This window comes from Eretmochelys imbricata, chromosome 11 (genome assembly GCF_965152235.1).
Source record: "Eretmochelys imbricata isolate rEreImb1 chromosome 11, rEreImb1.hap1, whole genome shotgun sequence".
NCBI lineage: Eukaryota > Metazoa > Chordata > Testudines > Cheloniidae > Eretmochelys > Eretmochelys imbricata.
The window spans coordinates 32,664,642-32,688,820 of NC_135582.1; the positions used below are offsets into that span (position 1 = coordinate 32,664,642).

Here is a 24,179-nt window from a genome sequence, read left to right on the forward strand (position 1 = left end):
CCTGGGTTTAGCAGGCCAATGCTCAAACCACTGAGCTATCACTTCCCCCCCCCATGTTGAATAGAGGGGAATGATCATGTCCCTCCATCTGCTGGCAATGCCCCTACTTACACAGCCCAAAATGCCATTGGCCTTTTTGGCAACAAGGGCACACTTTTGACTCATATCCAGCTTCTTGTCCACTGTAACCCCTAGCTCCTTTTCTGCAGAATTGCTGCCTAGCCATTCGATCCCTAGTCTGTAGCAGTGCATGGGATTCTTCCGTCCTAAGTGTTGTACCAATAAAATAAAAACCAGCAGGATCTTATTAAAGGGAAAAAGGCAAAATACCACATTTATTGTGAATACAGAAAGAATCATAGTAAGCAGTTATAGTTATAACATTCCATTCAATCTCATATTTATTCACACATTCATTCATACAAACATACACACACACGCAGGTTCTGCAAGGTTGTTATCATAGTTACCAGCCTTAGAGTTGCTCATGCCAAGCCACTGGCCAGGTGGCCTGGACATGAGGAGGGAGCAGGGCCTTGTCAGATGCTCATCTGATGCTCCTGGAAGTTGGTTTGCAGAATCAGACCCCAAAGTTCTCACTTTTTAGAGTCTATTTTTATAGGAATTTCTTTCTATGCCAGTCTATGGGAATTGCTTCATCATGCTGTTGCTGAATCAATCAGCAGATAGCACATTCCTGACGGCTCCAAGATGTTATCTTGTTCTTTGGTTCTCCCATTCTTGAGGCTGTTGGGTGGATTCCAGTCTGCCCTCCGGGGGTTCCTCTGGTTATTTCCACTTGACGCCTTCTTCAGCCGATGGACACTGGATTCTTAGGCTGGCACCTCCCTGATCATTCAGTTATTATCCACACCAAGCATCCAACCACATACATCCTCTATCTCTATTTTAATCACAATTGTTAATACAACAAAAGGGTGAGGAGTCTCTGGGTGCTGTTTCTGTTGTTAGAGTATTGCTTTGAGTCTCTCTCTCTGTGAATTGCTTTGAGAACAAACTCTGTCTTAGAATGTACTAACACAATTAGCAGCTTGCAAGTTTCACACATAGAGGGAGAGAAACAGTACCAAAAACCAAGAGACCTCTTAATTAATAATACCCTGGAATTTAAACTATGGGGAATCAAACTCATTTGTGATTTTAATACAGAACTTCTTTAATATGATCCAACATAAGTGCAGGACTCTGCACTTGTCCTTGTTGAACCTCATGAGAGGATTGGGCCAAAAGAAATCTGATTTGTCTAGGTCCCTCTTAATACCGGCTGCCAACTAGACATGGAGCCATTGATCACTACCCGTTGAGCCTGACGATCTAGCCAGCTTTCTGTCCACCTCACAGTCCACTCATCCAGCCCATACTTCTTTAACTTGCTGGCAAGAATACTGTGGAAGATCATGTCAAGAACTTTGCTAAAGTCAAGGAATAACACGTCTACTGCTTTCCCCTCATCCACAGAGCCAGTTATCTCATCATAGAAGGCAATTAGATTAGTCAGGCATGACTTGCTCTTGGTGAATCTATGCTGACTGTTCCTGATCACTTTCATCTCCTCTAAGTGCTTCAGAATGGATTCCTTGACGACCTGCTCCATGATTTTTCGAGGGACTGAGGTGAGGCTGACTGGCCTGTAGTTCCCAGGATCCTCCTCCTTCCCTTTTTTAAAGATGGGCACTATGTTAGCCTTTTTCTAGTCGTCCGGGACCTCTCCCGATTGCCATGAGTTTTCAAAGATAATGGCCAATGGCTCTGCAATCACAGCCGCCAACTCCTTTAGCACTCTCAGATGCAGCGCATCCGGCCCATGGACTTGTGCTCGTCCAGCTTTTCTAAATAGTCCCGAACCACGTCTTTCTCCACAGAGGGCTGGTCACCTCCTCCCCATGCTGTGCTGCCCAGTGCAGCAGTCTGGGAGCTGACCTTATTTTACATTCAAAGCAGTTTGGGTTTGGTTTGCATTTTGTGAGGGAGTAAGACTCTCTATACCTTATTAAAGCCACATGGAGAGAGCGGGGAGCCGCTGCCATTGGGGCGGGAGGGGAACCACCGCCACCGAGCTGTCTCCTGGCCCAACGCCCTTCCCTGGGCAGCGCCAGCTCCCCCGGGCTGGTGCCGCCGCGGGGCGCTCTGCTTCCAAGGCAGCGGTGACACCGCCCCCCACTAGGGCGCCGCCGGTCCCAGGGCCGAGGGGTTTGCACGCGCGCCACGGGCCCACACCAGCCCGTAGCCGGGGGGACGCGCGGGTCACGGGAGAGCAGCAGCCGCAAGGCCTCAGCGGGCGGGGAAGGCGCCTGCATCGACCCCACAGGAAGGGCACCCCAGGCCGGCTGCGCCAGAAGCGCGGGGCCCGACCGACGCGCGAGGAACCCCAGAGCCCGGCCGCATCACAGCCACCTCCGCGCGGGACCCCTCCCCGCCGGCCCGGGACGCTGCGACCCCTCCCCCACCTACCTCGGCCGGCCGGGCGCGCGCCTCCGGTGCAAGTCACGTGACACGGCACCACCCTCCCAGGTGTGACTGTGGGGGCGACAAGGGCCGGTTCCCGGCTCACCTGCGCCCACGTGACCCCGCAGCAGGGCTGGGCCGGGGCAGTAACCGAGCGAATGCCACAGCCCCGCGCTGACCACGTGGGCGGAGGCCGTCGCCTCCCAGCTGATTAGACGCAGGGGTCCTGGCCCTGAGGCGGGGCCGCGGCGCCTGCTCCCCATACGTGGGCTGGGCGGGCCGGAACAGCCCTACTCTAGGAGCCGCCCCGTCTCTACCGCGGCGGATCGGTGCCTGCCGGGTGAGGGCGGGGGGAGTCTGCCCGGCCGGGGTTTAACCGAGTCATGGGGGCGGCGCGGTGGCGCTTGCATCGTGTCAGTCCCTGGTAATCTTGCCCGGAAAACGCCCGCTGGTGCAACGGTGGAGGAGGAGGAGAAGGTAATAGCGGGATTGGCCCAGCTGCTGCTGGTGAGAGAGAAGAGCTGTGTGGCGCTGGAAAGCTTTTCTCGCTCACCAGCTGCAGGTGGCCCAGTAAAATCTTATTCCCTCAGCCACCTTGTCTTTCTAATAGCCTAGGAGCAACATGGCTACAACAGCACTGCATCCAGGCAAACCCTGGGTGAAGGTCATGTCACCTCAGTGTTAAGTCAGAGCTGGTCCGGCCCCAACCCCCATAACGATCATAGGGCCAGATCCCTTATCTAGCCGGCGAGACACTTTCACTGCTTCATGCCTGTATCAAGCCTCCTAACTTGTTTGAATTAGACCATGTCATTCAGAAAGACATCCCATCTTCATTTATAGACTCCCCCCTGAGAGGGAATCTCTCACTTCTCTTGATAAACTCTTCCAGTGATTAGTTATTGTCACAGTTTAAAAATTCGTTATTTCCAGGTTGGATTGATGTAGCTTGATTGGATCTTGCTATGCCATTGCTTGCTAAATTAAAGAGTTGATTTATAGACTCATCAATTCACTCTTTAACCTTATTTTTGGTAGCTAGAAAGATTGTCCTTACCTCCATCACTTAAAGGCATGTTTTCCAGACCCTGAATCATCGCTGTGGTTCCTTTCTGAACTCTTTCCAGTCTTTCAATATCTTTGTTAAAAGGGGGGTGCCAGAGCCCCTGAGAACAATAGGGCAACCTTCCTAGGTCTGTGCTATATTCCCATTTATATCAACGCATTGCTCAAGAATCTTATGTTCAATTAATTATTTCCCATGACCCATACATCTTGTTCAGGATACCAGCTCTGTCATAAATATAAAGGGATGGCTAACCACCTTTAAATCACTCCTGGCCAGAGGAAAAAACCCTTTCACCTGTAAAGGGTTAAGAAGCTAAGATAACCTCGCTGGCACCTGACCAAAATGACCAATGAGGAGACAAGATACGTCCAAAGCCGGGGGGGGGACAAAGGGTTCTCTCTGTCTGTGTGTTGCTTTTGCCAGGACCAGAGCAGGAATGCAGGTCAGAACTCCTGTAAAGGGCTAATTAACAATCTAGTTAGATATGCGTGAGATTCTGTTTTGTTTAAATGGCTGATAAAATAAGTTGTGCTGAATGGAATGTATATTCCTGTTTTTGTGTCTTTTTGTAACTTAAGGTTTTGCCTAGAGGTATTCTCTGTGTTTTGAATCTACTTACCCTGTAACATATTTACCATCCTGATTTTACAGAGGTGATTCTTTTACTTTTTCTTTCATTAAAATTCTCTTTTAAGAACCGGATTGCTTTTTCATTGTTTCATCTCTAGAAACTTTAGAAAGCGGTCTTACACAAACACCTCCACCTTTTTGCTGTGTGTTTGCACAATGCTCAGCACAATGGGGTCCTGCTCCATGACTGGGGATCCTATCATAGAAGATTAGGGTTCGAAGAGACCTTAGGAGGTCATCTAGTCCAATCCCCTGCTCAAGGCAGGACCAGGACCAACACCAACTAAATCATCCCAGCCAGGGCTTTGTCAAGCTGGGTCTTAAAACCCCTTAAGGATGGAGATTCCACCACCTCCCTGGGTAACCCATTCCAGTGCTTCACAACCCTCCTAGTGAAATAGTGTGTGCTAATATCCAACCTAGACCTCCCCAACTGCAACTTGAGACCATTGCTACTTGTTCTGTAGTCTGCCACCACTGAGAACAGCCGAACTCCATCCTCTTTGGAACCCCCTTTCAGGTAGTTGGAGGCTGCTATCAAATTCCCCCTCACTCTTCTCTTCTGGCCAGTTCCCTCAGCCTCTCCTTGTAAGTCATGTGCAACTGCAATACAAATATCATACACAGATACATATATACCCTCAGAGGATTCCATAACCTACTGTTTTACCATTTTTAAAAAGATTTTTCTAACATTAATTCTCACTGTACATTCTCTATAGCTCTGTTCCAAATTTAAGAGTCTGGGCAGCTAGTAGGTTACTCTCCATCTACTCCCATTCCTTTTAAATAATTTTATTTGGCTAGACTCTGCCCAAGGTAGAGTGAATCATGTTTACTGCCATCATCTTTATAACAGTAGAAATGTGCCATACATCATGACACCAATCTAATGGTCTTGGACACGCCTGAAACACGCTACAGACTCACTATGTTGACCTGTGGCACCGTCACAGCTAACCAAATTTCATGAGGCAAGTAATTTAAGTGTCATGTTTTGAGAGAGCAATGCTGTAAGTGAAATATAATTTTTTGGTACTTACATTACATCCTCTCATCTGTTTTTTTTAAATATATTATTGATTTCCTTGATAGCATTAATTTGAATAGACTAAACGGAGTTTGATAAGCATGCATTAAACTCTGCCCATATTCAGTGTATATCACTGGTATATAACTGTTTAAAGCTTTACAGTGTTTTTCTTTTACTTTACAAACATTTAAGCTTCACCCCACTTGGGCAGAGTAGGTAAGTGTTATACAGAGGAGTCAAATGACACAGAGGTTCAGTAAATTGTCTAAGGTCATCTAGTGAATGATCACATTAGAACGGTAACCTGAGAACAAGAACAGAACCCAAACATGCTGAGTCAATTCCTCAGCTCTTATCTCCCTTCAGAGCACTAAACAGGACTGTGGGAAGAAAAATGTTTTAAAAGTAACCATATATTGCATGAATTCCATGTGGGGTAATTATATTTCATATGGAGGAAGCTTATCCTACATCTGCCTACTGTGGACTAGCCTGCACTTTCTGTGCAGCATGTGGTGCTAGCCACGGTCAAACACAGGATACCAGATGAGACAGACCACAGGTGGGATTCAATATAGCAATTCATATGTTCCTATTATAGCTACCTAAAGTACCGCCCCAGTCTCAATTGCAGAATTAGTTCTTCAGCTCCTCTCGTAAAAACAATCATGTTGTATTGTTGGCATGTTCCACCACAGAAATAGCTGCACTTAAGTAGTGCCAGTTCTGTTTCCTATAAAACACCCTGACAATGATCTTACACTTTCCTCTGCAATGTATTGTGAATTAGTCATTATTTTGCTTTTTTATTAATAACTTTACATTTTGCAGAGAGCACTATCTGCATATTTTAGTAATGAGGTTGCTAAACATGCACAAACATTGATAAGTAGAACAAATCTTCTTATAAGCTCTATATAGTAGAGATACGGTACTGATTTCTGATATGGATAAAGCAGAAATCCTGCTAAATAACTTACTAAAACTGCTCCCTTTTCAAATGTATTTTGGACACTGTTGCTGTCTCATTTTAGGTATGCTGCTTATCCACTACAACATAGCTAACACCTCTAAAAAGTTACCCAAAGATAGATAAAAATGTCACACCTTTAAAGACCACTATCTTGGGACTTTTCAGGACCTGAAATAGACGCTGCATTCATTGGACACTATTGGGAATCTCCCTTTATCAGTGCTAGAAAGCTCTTATATCTAACCCTGAGATATCAGATCTTAAACCTGTCACAGAAATATGAATTATGTCTGTCCCATGCTGTAGGCCAGAGCAAGTTTTTTGAGAAATATCTCATATAGGGGAGAGAAACAAACATTTTTGTGGCTCACTGATTTCAAATGAACAACATCGCTTTGCAGTTTCTCAGAAGTTTGGAAGTAGCAGCTATTCCAGTGAAGATGGATAGTGTGCCGGATACCTCCAGGTGATCAACAGACATTTGTGTAATAAATAAGGGTGTTCTCATACAGGTTTCACAATGTGTATTTTATGAATTTATTTTGAAACTGTTCTGACTGAGCACAGAGGGTTTGTGTGACTAAAGATGATATAACCTTTAACTACATACTGATACAATGGGACAGTAGTCTCATGGACAGAAGGCAACGTCCTCCATCAGTAGTTATCACATATATGATGCGGTGACTGACTCCATCATTAATCCTTAGTTTTCTGGCAAAAACATTTTATTAAACCAAAAAAATATAAGCAGGGGGATTGAAGGAAAAAGATCCCCTGGACCAGTAGTTCTGCACATTATGAAAAGGACTGACTGCCTCTTCACAGCATGGGTGTCCCACAGATGTCTTTCCTATTGCACAGAACACCTCCCCCTCTAATAACTGTGGCAACTACTATAATCACATAAAAAAAGAATTAGGAAAATACTTATGCATTTTGTACTATATTTAATGTGATGCATTTTGCTTAATTAGGCTGGTTGATCCTCCTTGTTTCCAGCTGCTTCTATAGGCATCCAGACTCTTTGCAAAGAAGTGGTACCTGTAGAAGCAGCTGGAAAAAGGAAACAAAATCATCCTGTGCCCAGACAGTTCTTTTGTGCCAATTAGTAATTGGTCCTCAGACAACAGTTTCAGAATTGCTGCCACTGGAAATTCTCCCAACTGCTCCAGGAAAAACAAAATGAAAAAAACCCCTCAAAATTAAATTCAGGCTAAATAGGCCAAGAGATTTCCTTTGCACTCCTGTCCTTCCCTTGGTTCAAAGGAAAAGCAAGCACACACTAAAATCTCTTGCCTAAATAATAATGTATTTTTAAAAGGAAGACATTTGAAGTTAGCATGCAAAAACAAACAAAAAAAAACCCTAGTTGTGTTTTTGGTAGCAGGAAAGCACACTTACCCTTAACCTTTCCTGTCATACCTGGCTGTCCTGCTTTGTTCTATGCATACCTCACAGTGACATTTACAAGATATATCTCTTCAAATATAAGGATTCTTGTCAATTTCACTTCACTGCCTTCATAACAAGAATAGAGTGGCAGGCACAGTGGTGAAAAGTTTTTGGAGCACTTGAGATTAGATGGGAAAATGGCAGCCCGGTTTGTTACTTGTTTCATAGTAAATAAGTGTGTTGGAACTCTATTTATTTAAAGGACATTACCAGGACAATGTGACTTGATAATAATACATCTTTAAGGAAGGTAAAATTGTTGGCAGATTGTATTAACCTTAGAAGAGTCTTCAGCTTTTTCAGTGTAGGCCTTGTAGCATATGAAGCAAATTAGGACAAAGACAACGGAAAATATAAAAAAAAAATTTACTACTATAAAACTATGAGAGACACTTATCAAGTATCTCACCTAGACTGATGAATCAATTAAACAGATTTTAGATACTTAAAGCTTTGCTTTTCTGTAGTGCCGTGTCATATTTGTTTTTCCCCCCTACCTCCCAAAAAATTGAGTTTTATTTCATGTTTGGGTCCTTGCACAGCTAAATACAACTGAATTATTTTTCCATTAACTTTTTGAAAAACAAATATTTGATCTGATTTATGGAACAAGTATGAATCAGAACTAACTTTAAGCAGAAAGATAGGCCTTTCTAACTTGTAATAAAGCATATGTAATAATAATACCTACATGTCATACAGAGAGATAGATACACTGGTAAAAACTGTGCGCGTGTGTGTGTGTGTGTGTGTATATATATACACACACATACACACACACACACACAGAGTTTTTGCTAGTATATAATATATATATTTATCATCACACTTAACATATAAAACATTTTAACATATAACCGTACAAATATTAATCAATCTTAATACTCCTAAGAGGTAGATGGGTAAGATTATTATCCCCATTTTTCAATATTTCTTTTATACATATATCTCGAGTACTAAATAACCAAGAAAAACTGGTTTGCAAAACAGTCTTTTATTGTATCCGTGCCACACGTACTAGTGAAAAATAACACTCCTATAAAAAAGGAAAAGAAAAAAGAATGCTACCTTTTCCACAACGTTTTTGTTTTAAATAAAGCTTCAAGTACTCTTACATACGTACAAAAAAAAAAAATTCTGATCTATCTGCCTCCAACAGGCCACCACAACACACAGTAGATAAAACACAGTGGTTACAAATGTCTTTTGTTATTTCTGTGGCAAGGCAAATGGAGGGAAATGTTTCTATGAAAAAATACTGTGTGCGTAAGAAATTGTCACAATTTTATTTCACATGGATACAAATGATTATACTTAAATCTGAGGCCCTGGTGGCTTGAAATTATATAACAAAATAGAAAAATGGAAATCTAATATCCCCTACACCCTGTTTTAAAGGCAGGCACTACCAAGATTAAGGAGACCACAGTGTTGGTAGAGGATAATTACTGTACAAGCAGTATAGCTATAATTACCTTCAGACTAAAATAAAATGCTACAGTCCTTCTAAGGCATAAACAATAATGTCTGCAAATAATATGTACACATCATACATATTTAAAACAAGACATAATATAAACAATAATGAACAGTATATACATATGTCTCAAATTTTCTTCACTGTCTTCAAATACAATTTTACTACACAAGTGATGCAGCAACATATATATATATAAATGTACTTGTAACTCTACAGTAAAGTTTTAACTTTTAGTGCTTTTATAGCACATCAGTGTAAACAGTTTTACTTGGCTTTGTTTTATATTTTAAAACATTCCTTGTTGTATTTTCAAGATTTAAAGCAATTTTTCTAATTCTTCCTTTTCACAGAAAACGAAGATTCTGGATGCTGTTTAATCATAAATAATTCATAAAATTAAATACATTCACTAAAAAATAACCTACAAAGTAAAAAAATGAAAAATAGATATTTATTGAAAGGGAAAAGAGAACCATTTCCCCAAGTAGAGCTCTGGTGGTTGAATATTCAGTGCGTTTTGATATATTTTAAATTGCTATTGCACTATAACACCCCTTTCTTTGAAATTCTTTGGGTGTGCTTCCCTGTTCTACCTAAATTAGTTTGATAAAACACACAAACCAATAACCAAGGGCCATGGTTGCTGTAGGAGTGAAGCCTTTAGAATTAGTATCACTCTTCTGCGATACTTCTCTTTAAGGAAAAAAAACAGTCATTAGTTATGTGTGTGCCTTGCACTTTTTATGTAAATACAGTTCACATTGCTGGTCTCATTTGTCCTTGTTTAAGGAAAAAAAAAAAACAACTGAGTTCTCATAAATTCAGCTCACTTTGAAAATCTCTGTCCATTTCTTTTCAAAATATTTCCTCATGTTGTGGCCAGCCCTGCCTATGTCAGAATCATCTTCATTAAAGGTTTCACAGTTGTCAAAAACAAGCCTGATGTCTAGAGAAAATGCTTCAGGATTAGGGTACCTGAAAGAACAGAGAGGGTAAGGTTTTTTTTTGGAACACTGAGAATCCTGGGGGAAAAAAACAACAACCTACATACATCAGAAGGGAATGTAAAAATACAAATTAATGTACAGGTGACCATGAAATATTCAGTATATACTGTACATCTCAGTTATAATTTTGACATTTCTAGTTTTAATATTAACTAATTCCAGGAAAATAGTCTTTAGAGCAAAAATGATAATTTCTATTTTTGTTTTTGATTTTTGCAGAAAGTAGTCTAGAAGGGACAATCCCACGTCTATAATAGAACCAACACCAATTTTCAACCAACGCTCTTCCCTCAATAGTTTTCTGGTTAAAATAATCAGGAATTATTCCCATTTTACTTCTCCCTTATTTGGCTGCATCACTGATTGTTTTAAATGGACTAAAGAGTTCTGTTTACTTTTCTTGTGATAGCAATCTGTACAGCATACAGACCCATATGGGTATGTCTACATATCAAAGAAAAACCTGCAGCTAGCCTATGCCAGCCAATTGGGGCTCCTGGGCCTCGAGCTGCAGGATGGAAGGGTACCAGAGTTCAGGCTCCCGCCCAAGCCTGGAAGTCTACACAGCAATGAAACAGCCCCTCACAGCCCAAGCCCCGCGACCCTGAGTTGGCTGACAGGGGCCAGCCATGGTTTTTTCTCTGCTGTGTAGACATACCTCATGTAATGTAAGAGATTGTCCCATTGAGTAACTGGAGGGTTACAACAGCATTGCTTTATATTTCTGTGAGTGTGAGAATGAGAAGGGGTGAGGGAGAGAGAAAAAACAATGTCCCAACTATACATCTGGATGCCTTCAGTAAAATGGATTGGATGTTAATAAACTAAAATGTAAATGCAATATTGTAAATTATCATATGCAAGTCTTGTCTTAACCTTACTGATCTCACAGTGTGCCAAATCCTGAGCTAGACTAAGCAACGGAAAGAAGTTACTCACTTTGTGCAGTAACGATGGTTCTTCAAGATGTGTCTTTCTATAGGTAGCTCCACTGTAGACGTGTCTGCGTCCCTTCGCTGCTGATTGGAGAACTTCGGTTACAGTGTCCATTAGGCCTGCACGTGCACTGTCTCTCCTTGTGCTGTGCCACTAAGCTAGTCAGCGTGCGGGAGCTAACCCCCCTCAGTTCCTTCTCTACCGCAGAGTCATTGACAAGAATTCCGAAGTAGAGCGGAGGATGGCAGGTTGTGGAGCACCCATAGGGACACAAATCTCAAAGAACCATCGTTACTGCACAAGGTGAGTAACAACTTCTTCAAGTAGTGTCCCTATGGGTGCTCCACTGTAGGCAACTCCTGAGCAGTATCTCTTCTGGAGGGCTGGGACTTTGGAGTCAAGTCAATTATAGATGACAGCATTCTGGAGTTGAAGATGGCATCAAAGGCGGAGTCCCCAGTGATTGCATAATGTTCTGCGAAGATGTGGACTGACACCCATGTCGCCACTCTACAGATCTCTGAGATGGGGACATTCTTGAAAAAGCCAACGGATGAGGAGCTCGACCTTGTGGAGAATATATGAATAGTATCTGAAGGGGTCATACTGCAAACTTGGTAATGGTGTCTGATACAGTTTGAGCTCACTTGGAGCTCTTTGGGCTGATATTGCTGAGCCTTTGGCTCTTTCCATGATGGACAGGAAAAGCCAGGGGGACGTCCTGAAAACCTTCGTACTGTCCAGGTAGAAGGCTAGGGCTCTCCTGATATCTAGTGTATGTAATACAACCTCCCTGTTGTCTCAGTGACGCTTGGGGTAGAAGGTTGGAAGATGAATTACACCTCTACCCTGATATAACACGGTCCTTAGGAGCCAAAAAAATCTTATCGCGTTATAGGTGAAACCGTGTTATATCGAACCTGCTTTGATCCACCGGAGTGCGCAGCTTCCCCCATGGAGCACTGCTTTACCGCGTTATATCCAATTTCGTGTTCTATCGGGTCAGGTTATAGCAGGGTAGAGGTGTAATTGGTTCATGTGAAATAGGGAGGTTACTTTGGGAATGAATTTCAGATGTGCCCTGAGAGTAACCTCCTCTCAAAAGAATACTGTGCCATCAGAGCCACTATTTCTCCTATTCTCCTAGCAGAGGTGATCGCTACCAGGAAGGCCATTTTCATTGAGAGGTACATTAGCAAACAGGTGGGCATGGGTTTGAAGCGAGGCCTAGTCAGTCCTTTCAGTACCCGGTTTAGGTTCCATGTGGAAGTAGGAAGTTGAGGTGGTGGGAAGAGGTTTATTATACCCTAGAGGAACCTTTTAATAGTCGGGTGTGACAGCACCAAGTATCCCTCTACTGGTTGATGGAAGGCTGTTATAACCACTAGGTGGACTCAGAGAACTCAGAGATAGCCCCAATTTTTTTTAGTGCATAATCTAAGGTACATGAAAGAGTCAAGGATGTCGGGGAGATTTGTTGGGAAGCACACCAAATCCAAAACCTGGACCATTTTTGCAGGTAGGTACGTTGTGTCGAGGACTTTCTACTGTGTAATAATATCTCTTGCACCTCTTTTGAACAGGAGCTTTCTAGGTGTTTGAACTAAGAAGGAGCCATGCTTTGAAGTGGAGAACCCCAAAGCTGGGATGCAGATTACATCCTCTGTCCTGGGAGAGAAGGTTCGGAATGACTGGGAGAGAGATCAGCAGGCACATTGCGAACTATGACAGGTAAGGGTACCAGGTCTGTCTCAGCCAAGTAGGAGCGATCAGAATGACGTGTGCTGTCTCTTTTTATTTTCAGCAGGGACCTTCAATACTAGGGGAAAAGGAGGAAAGGTGTAAAGGATGTCCAGGGGAAGAGGAGAGCATTGCCCAAGGTATGTTTTCCTATTCCCACTCTGGAGCAGTAGTGTGGACATTATTCAGGTAAGTGGTGAACAAGTCTGTGGTCAGCGTCACCCATCTCCTGAATAGATTGTGAAGTACGACTAGGTCTAGCTCCCACTCATGGTCATGTGGGAATTTGTGACAGGCTGTCCACTATGGAATGCTGTGTGCCCAGAAGGTAGGCTGCTGACAGTGTGACATCATGGGAGATAAACCAGTTCCATAGTCTCATTGCTTTTATACAAAGGGAGGGTGACTTGGTTCCCCCTTGTCAATTTATGTAGTATATGCAGCTATGTTCTCCGTTAGAATTCTTGTGTGTGATCCTTTGATCAACAGCAGGAAGTGGGTGCAGGCGGACCTCGAGGAGATTGATGTGAAGGGAGATTTCCATGGGTGACCATTTGCCTTATGTGGTGAGGTCATTTAGATGTGCACCCCATCCTATGAGCAATACATCAGTGGTGGGAAGAACTGAAGGGTGAGGTTGCGAGAAGGGAATCCCTCTGCAAAGGTTGGCTGGGCCTTTCCACCAGTTTAAGGAGTTTTTGATCCTGGAGGGTAGTGACGGGTTTCTCTAACCTGTCCCTGTGGTCTGCGAACTGAGCTGAACCCCATCTGAAACCATCACATGTGAAGCCTGGCATATGGTATCACCGCTGTGCTCGCTGCCATATGCCCCAAGAGTTGGAGGCAGGATCTGGTTGATCTTTGTGGGCTTCTTTGTACGGCCTCTATGAGTGTGACCAAGGATAGAAATCTGTGTTGAGGTAGCAGAGCTCTGGCCTGTAGCGAGTCAAGGTCTGTGTCTATGAATTCCAGACACAGTACTGGAATAAAGGTTGACTTCTGGGCGTTGATCTGTAGAACCAATTCTGTAAACAGGCATACTGTAGTTTTGGTGAGAATCTCTAGGAGAGATGGGGCTCTGAGGAGACAATCGTCCAGATACGGGTAAATCATGATCCCCTGGGAGCATAAGTGCATGACTACTACTGAGAGAACCTTGGAAAATACTCTCAGGGCTGATGATAGTACAAAGGGGAGCACTGTGTACTGGTAGTGGTTTTGTCCTAGAGTGAATTTGAGAAATCGTCTGTGAGATATGAAAGTAGGCATCCAGAAGATCAACGGCCGAAAACCAGTCTCCCTGTTCTGACACTGGAATGACTGTTGCTAGAGCAACCATCTTGAATTTTTGAGCTTTGACAAACTTGTTGAGAGCTCTGAGGTCTAGTATGGGTTTCCGGCCTCCCCTCCTCTTGGGTATTAGGAAATACCGAGAGTAGAACCCTTTGCTTGAAGATTTTGAGGTACCTGTTCTATGGCTCGTAACTGGAGGAGGCAATCTATCTCTTGTAGTAGTAAACTCTCATGAGAAGGGTCCCCGAATACGGATGGGAAAGGGTGTTGTGGAGGGGGTAGGGAGGTAAAATGGATGGAGTACCCAGTGGGAACGATCTCTAAAACCTATTGGTCCAATATTATGTGTTCCCAGGCACTACGAAATGATGCTAATTGGTGGCCCAATGGGTGTAAAAGCATTGGTCAGACATAGTAGTTGGGGGGGCGTGGTCTATCGACGCTGCAACTAGCCTGTCAAAATTGGTGTTTGGATGTAGACAACTGGGACAAGGAAGATTGTGACCCAAATGGTTTATGCCTAGAAAATTAGACATAATTTTCCTTTCTCTGAAGTTCGTACGGGCTTTGAGCTGGATATTGGAATGTGCATAGTCTATACAAGGACTGGGGACTAAATCTCCGTTTTTGTCCTCGTGTGTAGATGCCCAGCAAACAGAGAGCGGTCAGAGTCCTTCAAGGTATGAAGGGAGGCCATCAGTATTTTCTTTGAAGAGCTTTGTGCCTTCAGAAGGAAGATCTTCAACAGTTGACTGTACCTCTTTTGAGAAGCCCGACAGATGGAGCCATGACGCAGAGATGGACATAGCCACTGTGTCGGCTGTGTCAAGGGACGATTGCAGTGTCGTCTTTGCCACTAACTGGCCCTCCTGGATAATGGCCTGAAATTGGTCACAATGTGACTCTGGCAGCTGTTCAATAAAATCATTCAGTTTTGAATAATTTATATAATCACATTTCACCATGAGGGCTTGGTAGTTGGCTATACAGAATCAAAGCGTGGCCAAGGATTATGCTTTTCTTCCAAAAAGGTCCAGGTGCTTCCAGTCCCTATTGTAGGGAGTGGACCTCATCTGGCATTGGCAGCCACAGGCATTGACTGCCACGGGATTTGACAGGGTCCACCACAATGAAGTTGGGTGGAGGGTGGGAGAAGAGGAATTCAGATTCCTTAGCTGAGACATATTTTTTGTTTGCCTGCTTGCAGGTAGGTGCTACCAATGCTGGGGTTTGCCAGATGGTCCTTGCCAGGTCCAAGATGGCCTCGTTAATAGGAAGCGTGATCTTTGAAGAAGAGGATGAATAGAGAATGTCAAGGAGATCATGGTGGGTGTCCTTGACTTCTTCCAGCGGTATCTGGAGAGTGTCTGCAACCGTCTTTGCCAAACCCTGGAAGAGACAAAAGTCGTCAGCCAGAGATGGTGGGGAAGGCATGACAGATTCACTCAGGGAGGAAAAGGATATGGTCTGTGGGGACACTTCTTCCTCGGCACCGCCTCCATGTTCCTCCATGATGTCTTTTGGAGGTGCCGAAGCTGCGGATGTTGCGGCCAAGGGGATGTGCCTCAAGGATTCTCGGGTGAGGCTCGAAGCTTGAGAGGCATTCTGGTGATATGCCACTCAAGGGTCCTATTATGGCCACTGGGGTGGTGGTGGCGGCATAGAAACCAGTGGTGGTTCCCATGGATGGCCATTCCAAGATGGCGGAGGTGGAGCCATCTGAGGGTATACTCTGGAGCCCTGCTGATGTTGGGCACCATACAGAGCCTGAGAGGAGTACTGTGACGACGCCTCCTCTGGCTCACTGTCTTACCCTTCACTAAAGGGCGGGAGAGCATGGCATGGCAGCGGGGATGATTCCCATGCTAAGCGGATCTCCACACTGAGCCTCCCAATACTGAGAAGCAGGGACTCTGGTACGTCCAATACGTGGAGGTCTCTGGAGTTCCACCGGTACCAATGGCGGTACTGGGGGAGACAGGGATCTTGTCCGTACTGGTCACTCCAGTGCCAGATGAGGTGTTGATGATGGTACTGATACAGACTCATGTATCAGGAGTGCCTTTTTAGCGCAGTGCTTAGTCCTGTCCCTCAGTGCTGATGACTGTACCCATCAGGTCCATGGGCATGTCAATGGTACTAGCTGCTGTTGTTTCTGTGAACCATGGGTACCAGACTGGGAAGGTCTCAGTGCTGACCGAACCGAAGATACCCAGTGTGATGAGGATTGGTTACAGCTATCTCGGGGCTCACTACGGCGGCTTCCTGCCTTCTTCTTTAATGACGTGTGGGAAGGGTCACCAGCTTGCTTCTTCGACCCACAGCCTTTAGATGTAGAGGGCTGTGGGGAAGACTCACGTCTGCCAGGTGACTTGTGGTGCAGATCCTGAGAGGATCTGAAAGCTGCCTCCATGAAGATAATCTTCTGTCGGAGCTCTCTATCCTTATGTGAAAATGGCCTGAGCTGCTGGCAGAGACCACATGTCTGGTGGATGTAGCCTTCCTCAAGGCAGCGAATGCACTGGGAATGCTTGTCTGCAATAGGGATTGCCTTCTTGCAAGTAAGGCACTTCTTGAAGCCCGGTGAACCAGGCATACCCCATAAGGGAAAGGTCCCCAAGAAGGAAGAAAAGCACGTGGAAAGGAGGGGGTTAAAGTATTTTTAATTTTAATTTTTTATTTTACTTTAAGAGAAAAATGGGGTCTAGAAAAAACTACAACTACACTAAGAGACAGACTAACTATATAAATGGAAATAGAAAGTAATGTTCCTAATGAATTGCAAACAGCTCTGTCTCTAACCAGGGGCAGTTGAGAAGGAACTGAGGGGGTTAGCCTGCGCATACAGATTAGCCTTGTTGCGCAGCACAAGGAGAGACAGTGCATGTGCAGGCGTAGCGGACACTGCTGTCAGCAGCTCAGGGATGCAAACACAGTGGGGCACCCACTGTGGGGCAGCCATAGTGACACTACTTGAACAAGAATGTTGCATTTCCATTGTACTGGTAACCCCAAGCAACAAGGAAAGTGCCCAAGCATCTCTGCACCTCTGTATTTGTATATCCTGTGGATCTGACCTCACTAGCAGGGGACAACCCTGCACCAGAAAAGTCAGTGACAAAGCTCCAATTAACTTTCAGTGGTACAGGCCCAGACCTCCATAAATCACTAGCCCCCTTCCAGATCAAGTAGCTACTAATGGGCCACTTGCAGATATTCTAGCTTGTAACATGGATATGCTGAAGATTTTGTTCCTCAGCCTTATGCCACTGGAGCACATTTTTCCTATGAGCTAGACTGTACTTCCACTTTATGATTTGGTCCACTACTTGAAATTTAGTCCTAGATCCTTATCACATGGAGGGTACTGATGCATTGTGACAGTGAGTGATCCCATAAACAAAGGAGAATTCTACCATTCAAAAGGGGTGGTTGTTTTTTTTTTGGATATCAATGTACTACATTGAAAAAAGTATATTCTGCTATTTTCTCAGTCCATAATCTGATTTAAGCCTTCTTGATATTATGTACATTTGATTGCATGAGTTATTGACGTTTGAAAAGGTGATGCATACATTGCATTAACCTTTTTTAATAAGCACATTTGTATATACATCTTAGTGGCTCATAGTATGGAATAGCACAACAACAACTGACATGCAGATACCACAGCAATGGGCAAATATAAAATAACTAGATAGAGAGAAAACTGATTTCAGAGTCAATAAGGCTTATTGAATTATTTGGATATATTTGTAAAAACCCCGTGACCTACTTTTATATGACTTTTAAAAGACTTATTTAATGCTGTACTTCATTTTTGGTACTGGTTTGGATATATGAGATGCTGAAGTCAACTCTTCTGAGTTGTCTAACCATCACCTCATTACTTCAAAGCACTGTTTTCAATATTAAACCAATTTTTTAAAAAAGAAAAAGGAATCAGGCAAATATGAAACTAAATCCATAACATAACTTGTTCCGAGGTATGGAAAAATCTTGCACAAATACAATGTATAATCCTCAGTCCATGGGCCAAGTATGTAATCCTCATTCAAGTAAATCTTCCACTGGTTTTAACAGGAGTTTTCTCTAAGTAAGGAATCCAGAGTCAGGCACCATCTGTGCTTCAAGTCTTAGGTGTGAGAATGAGTTAAGAATGAAGATTCCCTTACTTCTGTGGGTTTAAGTTGAATATTTATGGATTGCCTAAACAGAATTTGCACCAGTTTCACTTAAATAGCTTTAAAAAACAATTTAAACTAGTGCTCACCCTGTGTGGCCACTCATACTGGTTAAAACCTGGATTGTATCCATTTATCAGCTTGCACATGGAAATTATAGTTGCAAATTAAACCAATATAAACCAGGGTTTAAACCAACATTATAATCTCAACACAGAAAAGCTGCAATAGTTTAACTATTGGCATGTCTAAACTACAGCTGATACAGCTGCAGCGCCATAGCTGTGCCACTGTAGCACAATGGTGTAGATGCTTCCTACATCGATGGAAGGGGTTTTTCCATCGACGTAGTGAATCCACCTCTTGGAGAGGTGGTAGCGAGGCTGATGATAGATGAATTCTTCTATCAACTTAGCAGCATCTACACTGTGGGTTAGGTTGACTTAACTACAGCATTTTGGACGTGAACATTTTCACACCCTGAGCAACGTAGCTAAGTTGATCTAATTTTTAAGTGAAGACTAGGCCTAAAGCAGTTTAAATACAACACCTTTAGCTAAACTGGTACACTTAGTGTGTAGACCAGGCCTTAAGGGCTGTCACTTGCCACTGCCTTGTACTCTGATATTTACACCAGCACAAAATGGGCACAAGATGTTACCTACTCAGAATTCTGCACTCATGTTGTTGGGTGCATTTTACAACTACTTTGCACTAGTGTAAATGACTACATAAGGTGCAAGGCAGTGGAAAAACAGGTACATAATATTACTTTAGCATTTTGTGGATGAAAATTAGTTTGTCAACACATAAATTATATTCTTAACGGCCTGATACTGTAAATCAGTGTGCTTTCCTGTCATCTGTGATCACCTATGCATAATAGTATTTTCTTAATATTTTATTTAACTTCACAAATACCTACAGTATAGAAAGAGCAAAACATTTTACTTCTGAATTTGGTTGGTTGCAGTGAGGACTCCATGACATCCGTGGGAATTTCAGGCTATATTTCCATCATAATCTACTGGGTGGCAAGTGTAGTAGCATTAACAGGCAGAATCCAATTTTCTGTTTCTTTGGTATTCTTTGCATTGCCTGTTCTGGCCCAGTGACTCTACAGCATGCCAGACCTATAGTACTACTATAAAGTATTACCTATAGTAGTCATTGATTATTAAGAGGAATGGTTGAAAAGAAAGGCTTATAGTTGTACATTTTAATAAGAGAGTGTGTGTGTGTTTAAATCTGTCATAGGATCAAATTCAGCTAAATGTGGGAGAGTGCCTTGCATTACCCTAGCAAACCCTCCACAGCCTGTTCTGAATGGAGCTAATGGACTCTGAAGTCAGTCTATCTCTTCCTCCTTGGCTGAAAGTTGCTTCAGTGTTGGTTCTTAAGATTGCAGCAGTGCAAAGTGGAGAGAAATGACATCTGAGATCTTTCCATGTGAATTGAAAAAGGGTCAGCGGAAGGGGTAAATAATTGTTCCCATTATTTATTTTAAATTTCTCTAACAAAAGGACTATGAAACAATTAACCACTATTTGTTGTAATGTTTCATGCTTTCCTCTAGTACGTAGCTTTGGAATTAATTATAACCAATGTACAGTAATACTTAAAAAGATGTCTACTTAAAAATCACATTCCTGTCTTGAAATTAAAAAACAAAAGCAAAAACAAACACACAAGTAACTCAAAAGACTACTACAACTGAAATAAATAAATCATTGATTTTTCAGGGTTATTTTGTGCATTTAGAGCACTTTGTGAACAGTCAGTTTTACTGTTTTCTCTGTGAAGTTTGTTTCTCAGCTTCCCATGATGTTTGAAAGGGTATTTCACATAGGAACAGGGAAGAGAGAAATATTTATAAAACATGAAATTGTGAAGAACCATAAAAATTAACAGGGGAACTCCAGGGCACAAACAGCATCTGAAATTACTTTTAATTCCTTGTTTTTAAAATTACTAGATTTCAAGTTGATCGTGTCATTTTAATTTTTTTGCTGAACATTCACAAATGTAATGTACAATATGTTTACTTACTGTCCACTGCTTAGCTTCTCTCTGATGGTGGAAAAGTCCATAGGTTTTTTAATAACCTTCTTATAACCAGGAACAAGTTTCAAGTTTACAGGAAGTAGAAAAGGCCATGCATCTTCATGAGTTTCCAGTTCAGACAGGATCATGCTGAATAAAACAAGATTTTAAATCAATACCTTCAGCTGTTGGCTCATTTGCACAGGATGTTCACTGTCATGTACATTCACAACATGTTGTCACTCTAACTTTACTAGGGAGAGCATAATATCGTCATGTATAGTGCATAACGCACTCAATAAGTAACATTTCTCATTAATGCTCAGTTTATCATTTATATCTCTTTGAAGCAGTGGTTCTCAAACTATTGTACTGGTGACCCCTTTCACATAGCAAGCCTCTGCGTGTGACCCCCCCTTATAAATTAAAAATACTTGTTTATATATTTAACACCATTATAAATGCTGGAGGCAAAGCGGGGTTTGGGGTGGAGGCTGACAGTTTGCGACCCCCCATATAATAACCTCACAACCCGCTGCGGGGTCCCGATCCCCAGTTTGAGAACCCCTGCTTTAAAGTTAGTTCTCCAAGAAGAAATTCAAATTATTTTTTCAAACAGAATACAATGTATCCATGTAAATTTTCCACAGGGTGATCTTTAACATAGCTCATTTACGTCTATGCAAATCAAACAAGTGCTACAAACTTTCTAAAACAGTCTAAAGGCTTAATTATGCCACTTGCCAGTGAGAGCCAACCAGCTAGGGGAAAAGGTGCACCACAGGAATGGTGGGGCCGTTTGTGGGGCAGAATCCTTCTTTGGCATGTGCTGGGCATCTGGATTTCCTACATCTTTAGAAAGTTGTAGTCAACACTTCTCTCCTCAGTGTCCCCCTGCCAGCTCTTTTTAGCACACAGGAAAAAAGGGGGTAGGATTTCATAGCTACACCCCACCTTGCTACACTCTCATGAGGATTACAAGTGTTGTAACAGGTAACTTTAGCTGGGTACTCCCACCACACACACTTGCAGTCCCAAATGGCTGTAATCTAATTATTACTGCCTCCTGTGTGAGGCACCATAGGGAACAGGCCTCTGTGCTCTCTCTACTACAAGCACACTAACAGAGCAGCAGGTACTATTTGGCTTCAACAAATATCTCACAAAAGACAGGCAGACAGTACCTGCATATAGCCAGGTCCTTGGATTCATCTCTTTTAGGTTTCTTCGTAGGAGTGAAGCTTTCTTGTTTTAATTGGTTAGAAATATTTTCATCTATTTTTCTTTTTTTGGGGTCTGTTTTTCCTCTTTTTAAAGAGCTGCTTGTAGTTGCAGAGTCTTCATCCTCCGTATCTCCTGTTAAAGACAATTTCCTGCCTCTCTTTTGTTCATTACTTTTTTTCCCTTTGATTTGAAGTTTTTTTATTTTTAGGGTTTGACCACTTGCCTACAATAGAGAGAATCCAAGTATGTAACAAAACATAACCAGATTACACAGAAGTTTGTATTATTTGTCAACAGAAAACCCATGAAGGTCTGAAACACTAAACAGTATCAAAATACAATCGCTGCATTTAGTATGACAAACAGAGAACAGGTAGATCACTTAATTCTTTTTGATCTCTAAAGGTCGTAGACTGTATAATTCATAGGCCAATATTTTCAGAAGTGACTAGGAATTCTGGGTTCTCAATTTAGAACACTATAAAGGCACCTGATTTCCAGAAGATATTGAACAACCATGCTCTAAAAGCCACCAGGCCACTTTATGGCATCTTAAAGTTGAGCACATAAAAGTTGAGGCAAAAAAATATCACTAGTCTCTTTGGAAAAATCTTGGCTACAGTCTTAATTCTTTAAAGTTCTAAGAAAAAAGAAAAGGAGTACTTGTGGCACCTTAGAGACGAACAAATGTATTTCAGCATAAGCTTTCATGAGCTACAGCTCACTTCATCGGATGCATTCAGTGGAAAATACAGTAGGGAGATTTATATACACAGAAAACATGAAACAATGGGTGTTACCATACACACTGTAAAGAGAATGATCAGGTAAGGTGACCTATTACCAGGGGGGAGGGGTGGGAGGGGAAGAGATGGACCTTTTGTAGCGATAATCAAGATGGGCCATTTCCAGCAGTTGACAAGAATGTCTGAGGAACAGCGGGGGTGGGGGGGAATAAACGTGGGGAAATAGTTTTACTCTGTGTAATGACCCATCCACTCCCAGTCTTTATTCAAGCCTAAGTTAATTGTATCCAGTTTGCAATGAATTCCAATTTAGCAGTCCCTCGTTGAAGTCTGTTTTTGAAGATTGTTTGTTATAATATTGTGACTTTTAGATCTGTAATCGAATGACCAGAGAGACTGAAGCTATATATATAATGGGCAAAAAAATACAATTTCAGACTACATGTTCAAAAAGATTAAAAGGCTGGTGAAGTAATGGTCTTCCTCTAAATGGCTTTGGTACAACCACACCTGGAATACTGCATTTGTTTCTGACCAATAGTACTGGAAAGACATTGAATATTGTGGAAGATAAAGATTTTTATTTAAAGGTCAGTAGACAAGGAATTGATTGCTTTATGCAGAAAGATTAGAAGAGTTAAATATGTATAGTGTGGCAAAGACAACTAAGGGAGAACACAAAGGAAGTCTACAAATACATGAATGGTATAAACAATATGGAAGAAAGGAAAATACATACATACATACATATATAAGAATAATGGGATGAAACTAAGAAAGTGAACATGGCAGACTAAAAAGCCTAAAGCTTCCTGACAGCAAGATATATGAGGCATTGGAAAAATGTGCTAAAAGAGGTGACGGCCCTATCACTGCAATTTTAAAACTAGACTGGACAAAACACTAGATTTTGTATTAACAGACACTATAAAAATATCTAAATATAGACAGGTACTGGAAGGGAAAGGACTGAATGATTGAATAGGTCTTTTCCATCTCTACCGTCTAATTCTAACAGATCCTTTCTTGATTAAAGACTCCGAAAGCCTTAGTTTAGTCTTAATACCAGGATGCCGGAGGTCTAGAAAACAGACTAACAATTTAGTAGATTAATTACTGTGAAATTCCACAACTAGACAAAGGGATTCATTCAGAGGACCACATCATCTTCATGCAAAGTGAAAGGGACAATGAGATGAAAATGCCTGCATCTTACTGCCTTTTAAAGATCAATCTTATTGCAAGATTGAAAGCTAAACTGAAAAGACCATGGGGAGAACCACAATCTTTCAAGGATGATAAACAGGATGTAAAAAACAGCCCACGTCTGAATAGGGGAGGACAGATATGCAAAAGCCTTTTAAAAAGGAGCCATAGCAGGATGAGAAAACAAGAAGTGTCCAGCAAGCCTATGCTGAAAGGGGAACATCAACAGATTTATAGATTGCATTCATGAAGTTTCATTTAGCTGTCTAAGCAATGATAATGAACTCCAAAATTTCCCTTATTTGATAAAACGAGGGTCCAAGGATGTCTGTAAATGAAAAATCTCAACTAAACATTATACAGATATTTCCTGATGAGTCTGTAAACAGGGTTTGGGTATTGAGAGCACCAAAAAACCCCATTACATCTGGATTCTCGCTCTAATCTTAACAGGGATTTCCTAAATCTAGAAGTCAAGTACCTAAAGCTACTGAAGAGACTACATTGAAGTTTTCCTAAACTCATCCAACCAACTATTCTCCAGCCAATGTGTTATAAAATTAAGATAATATCAATGAATAAAAAGAGACACTGTCAAACTAAAAACTATGTATTAAAAATGGTTGTGTTACACACACATCTTAGATAATTTAAACAAGAGTTTTAAAAATCAGATTTAGATTTCATAATATTT

At 42.1% G+C, this 24,179-nt stretch overlaps 2 protein-coding genes across 8 annotated transcripts in view; both read right to left on the minus strand.

Moving 5' to 3' along the window:
• The window catches only part of WDSUB1 (WD repeat, sterile alpha motif and U-box domain containing 1), a 76,506-nt gene extending 73,603 nt beyond the window's left edge, over positions 1-2,903 (minus strand). For 2 of the 6 annotated variants that reach the window (XR_013347487.1, XM_077829903.1), the window contains exon 1: positions 2,473-2,902. The gene's annotated coding sequence lies outside the window, so the exon portion shown is untranslated. Of the gene's footprint in view, positions 1-2,472 lie in introns of all 6 variants that reach the window. The other 4 variants (XM_077829901.1, XM_077829902.1, XM_077829899.1 and 1 more) reach the window with 3 other exon arrangements.
• Positions 2,904-8,601: 5,698 nt separating this feature from the next.
• The window catches only part of BAZ2B (bromodomain adjacent to zinc finger domain 2B), a 255,923-nt gene continuing 240,345 nt past the window's right edge, over positions 8,602-24,179 (minus strand). For both annotated transcript variants that reach the window (XM_077829691.1, XM_077829690.1), the window contains 3 exons: positions 21,494-21,756; positions 20,316-20,459; positions 8,602-10,081 (listed from right to left, as the gene is read on the minus strand). In XM_077829691.1, the coding sequence (XP_077685817.1) occupies positions 9,928-10,081; positions 20,316-20,459; positions 21,494-21,756 (561 nt within the window). In that variant the 3' untranslated portion in view covers positions 8,602-9,927. The remainder of the gene's footprint in view (positions 10,082-20,315; positions 20,460-21,493; positions 21,757-24,179) is intronic.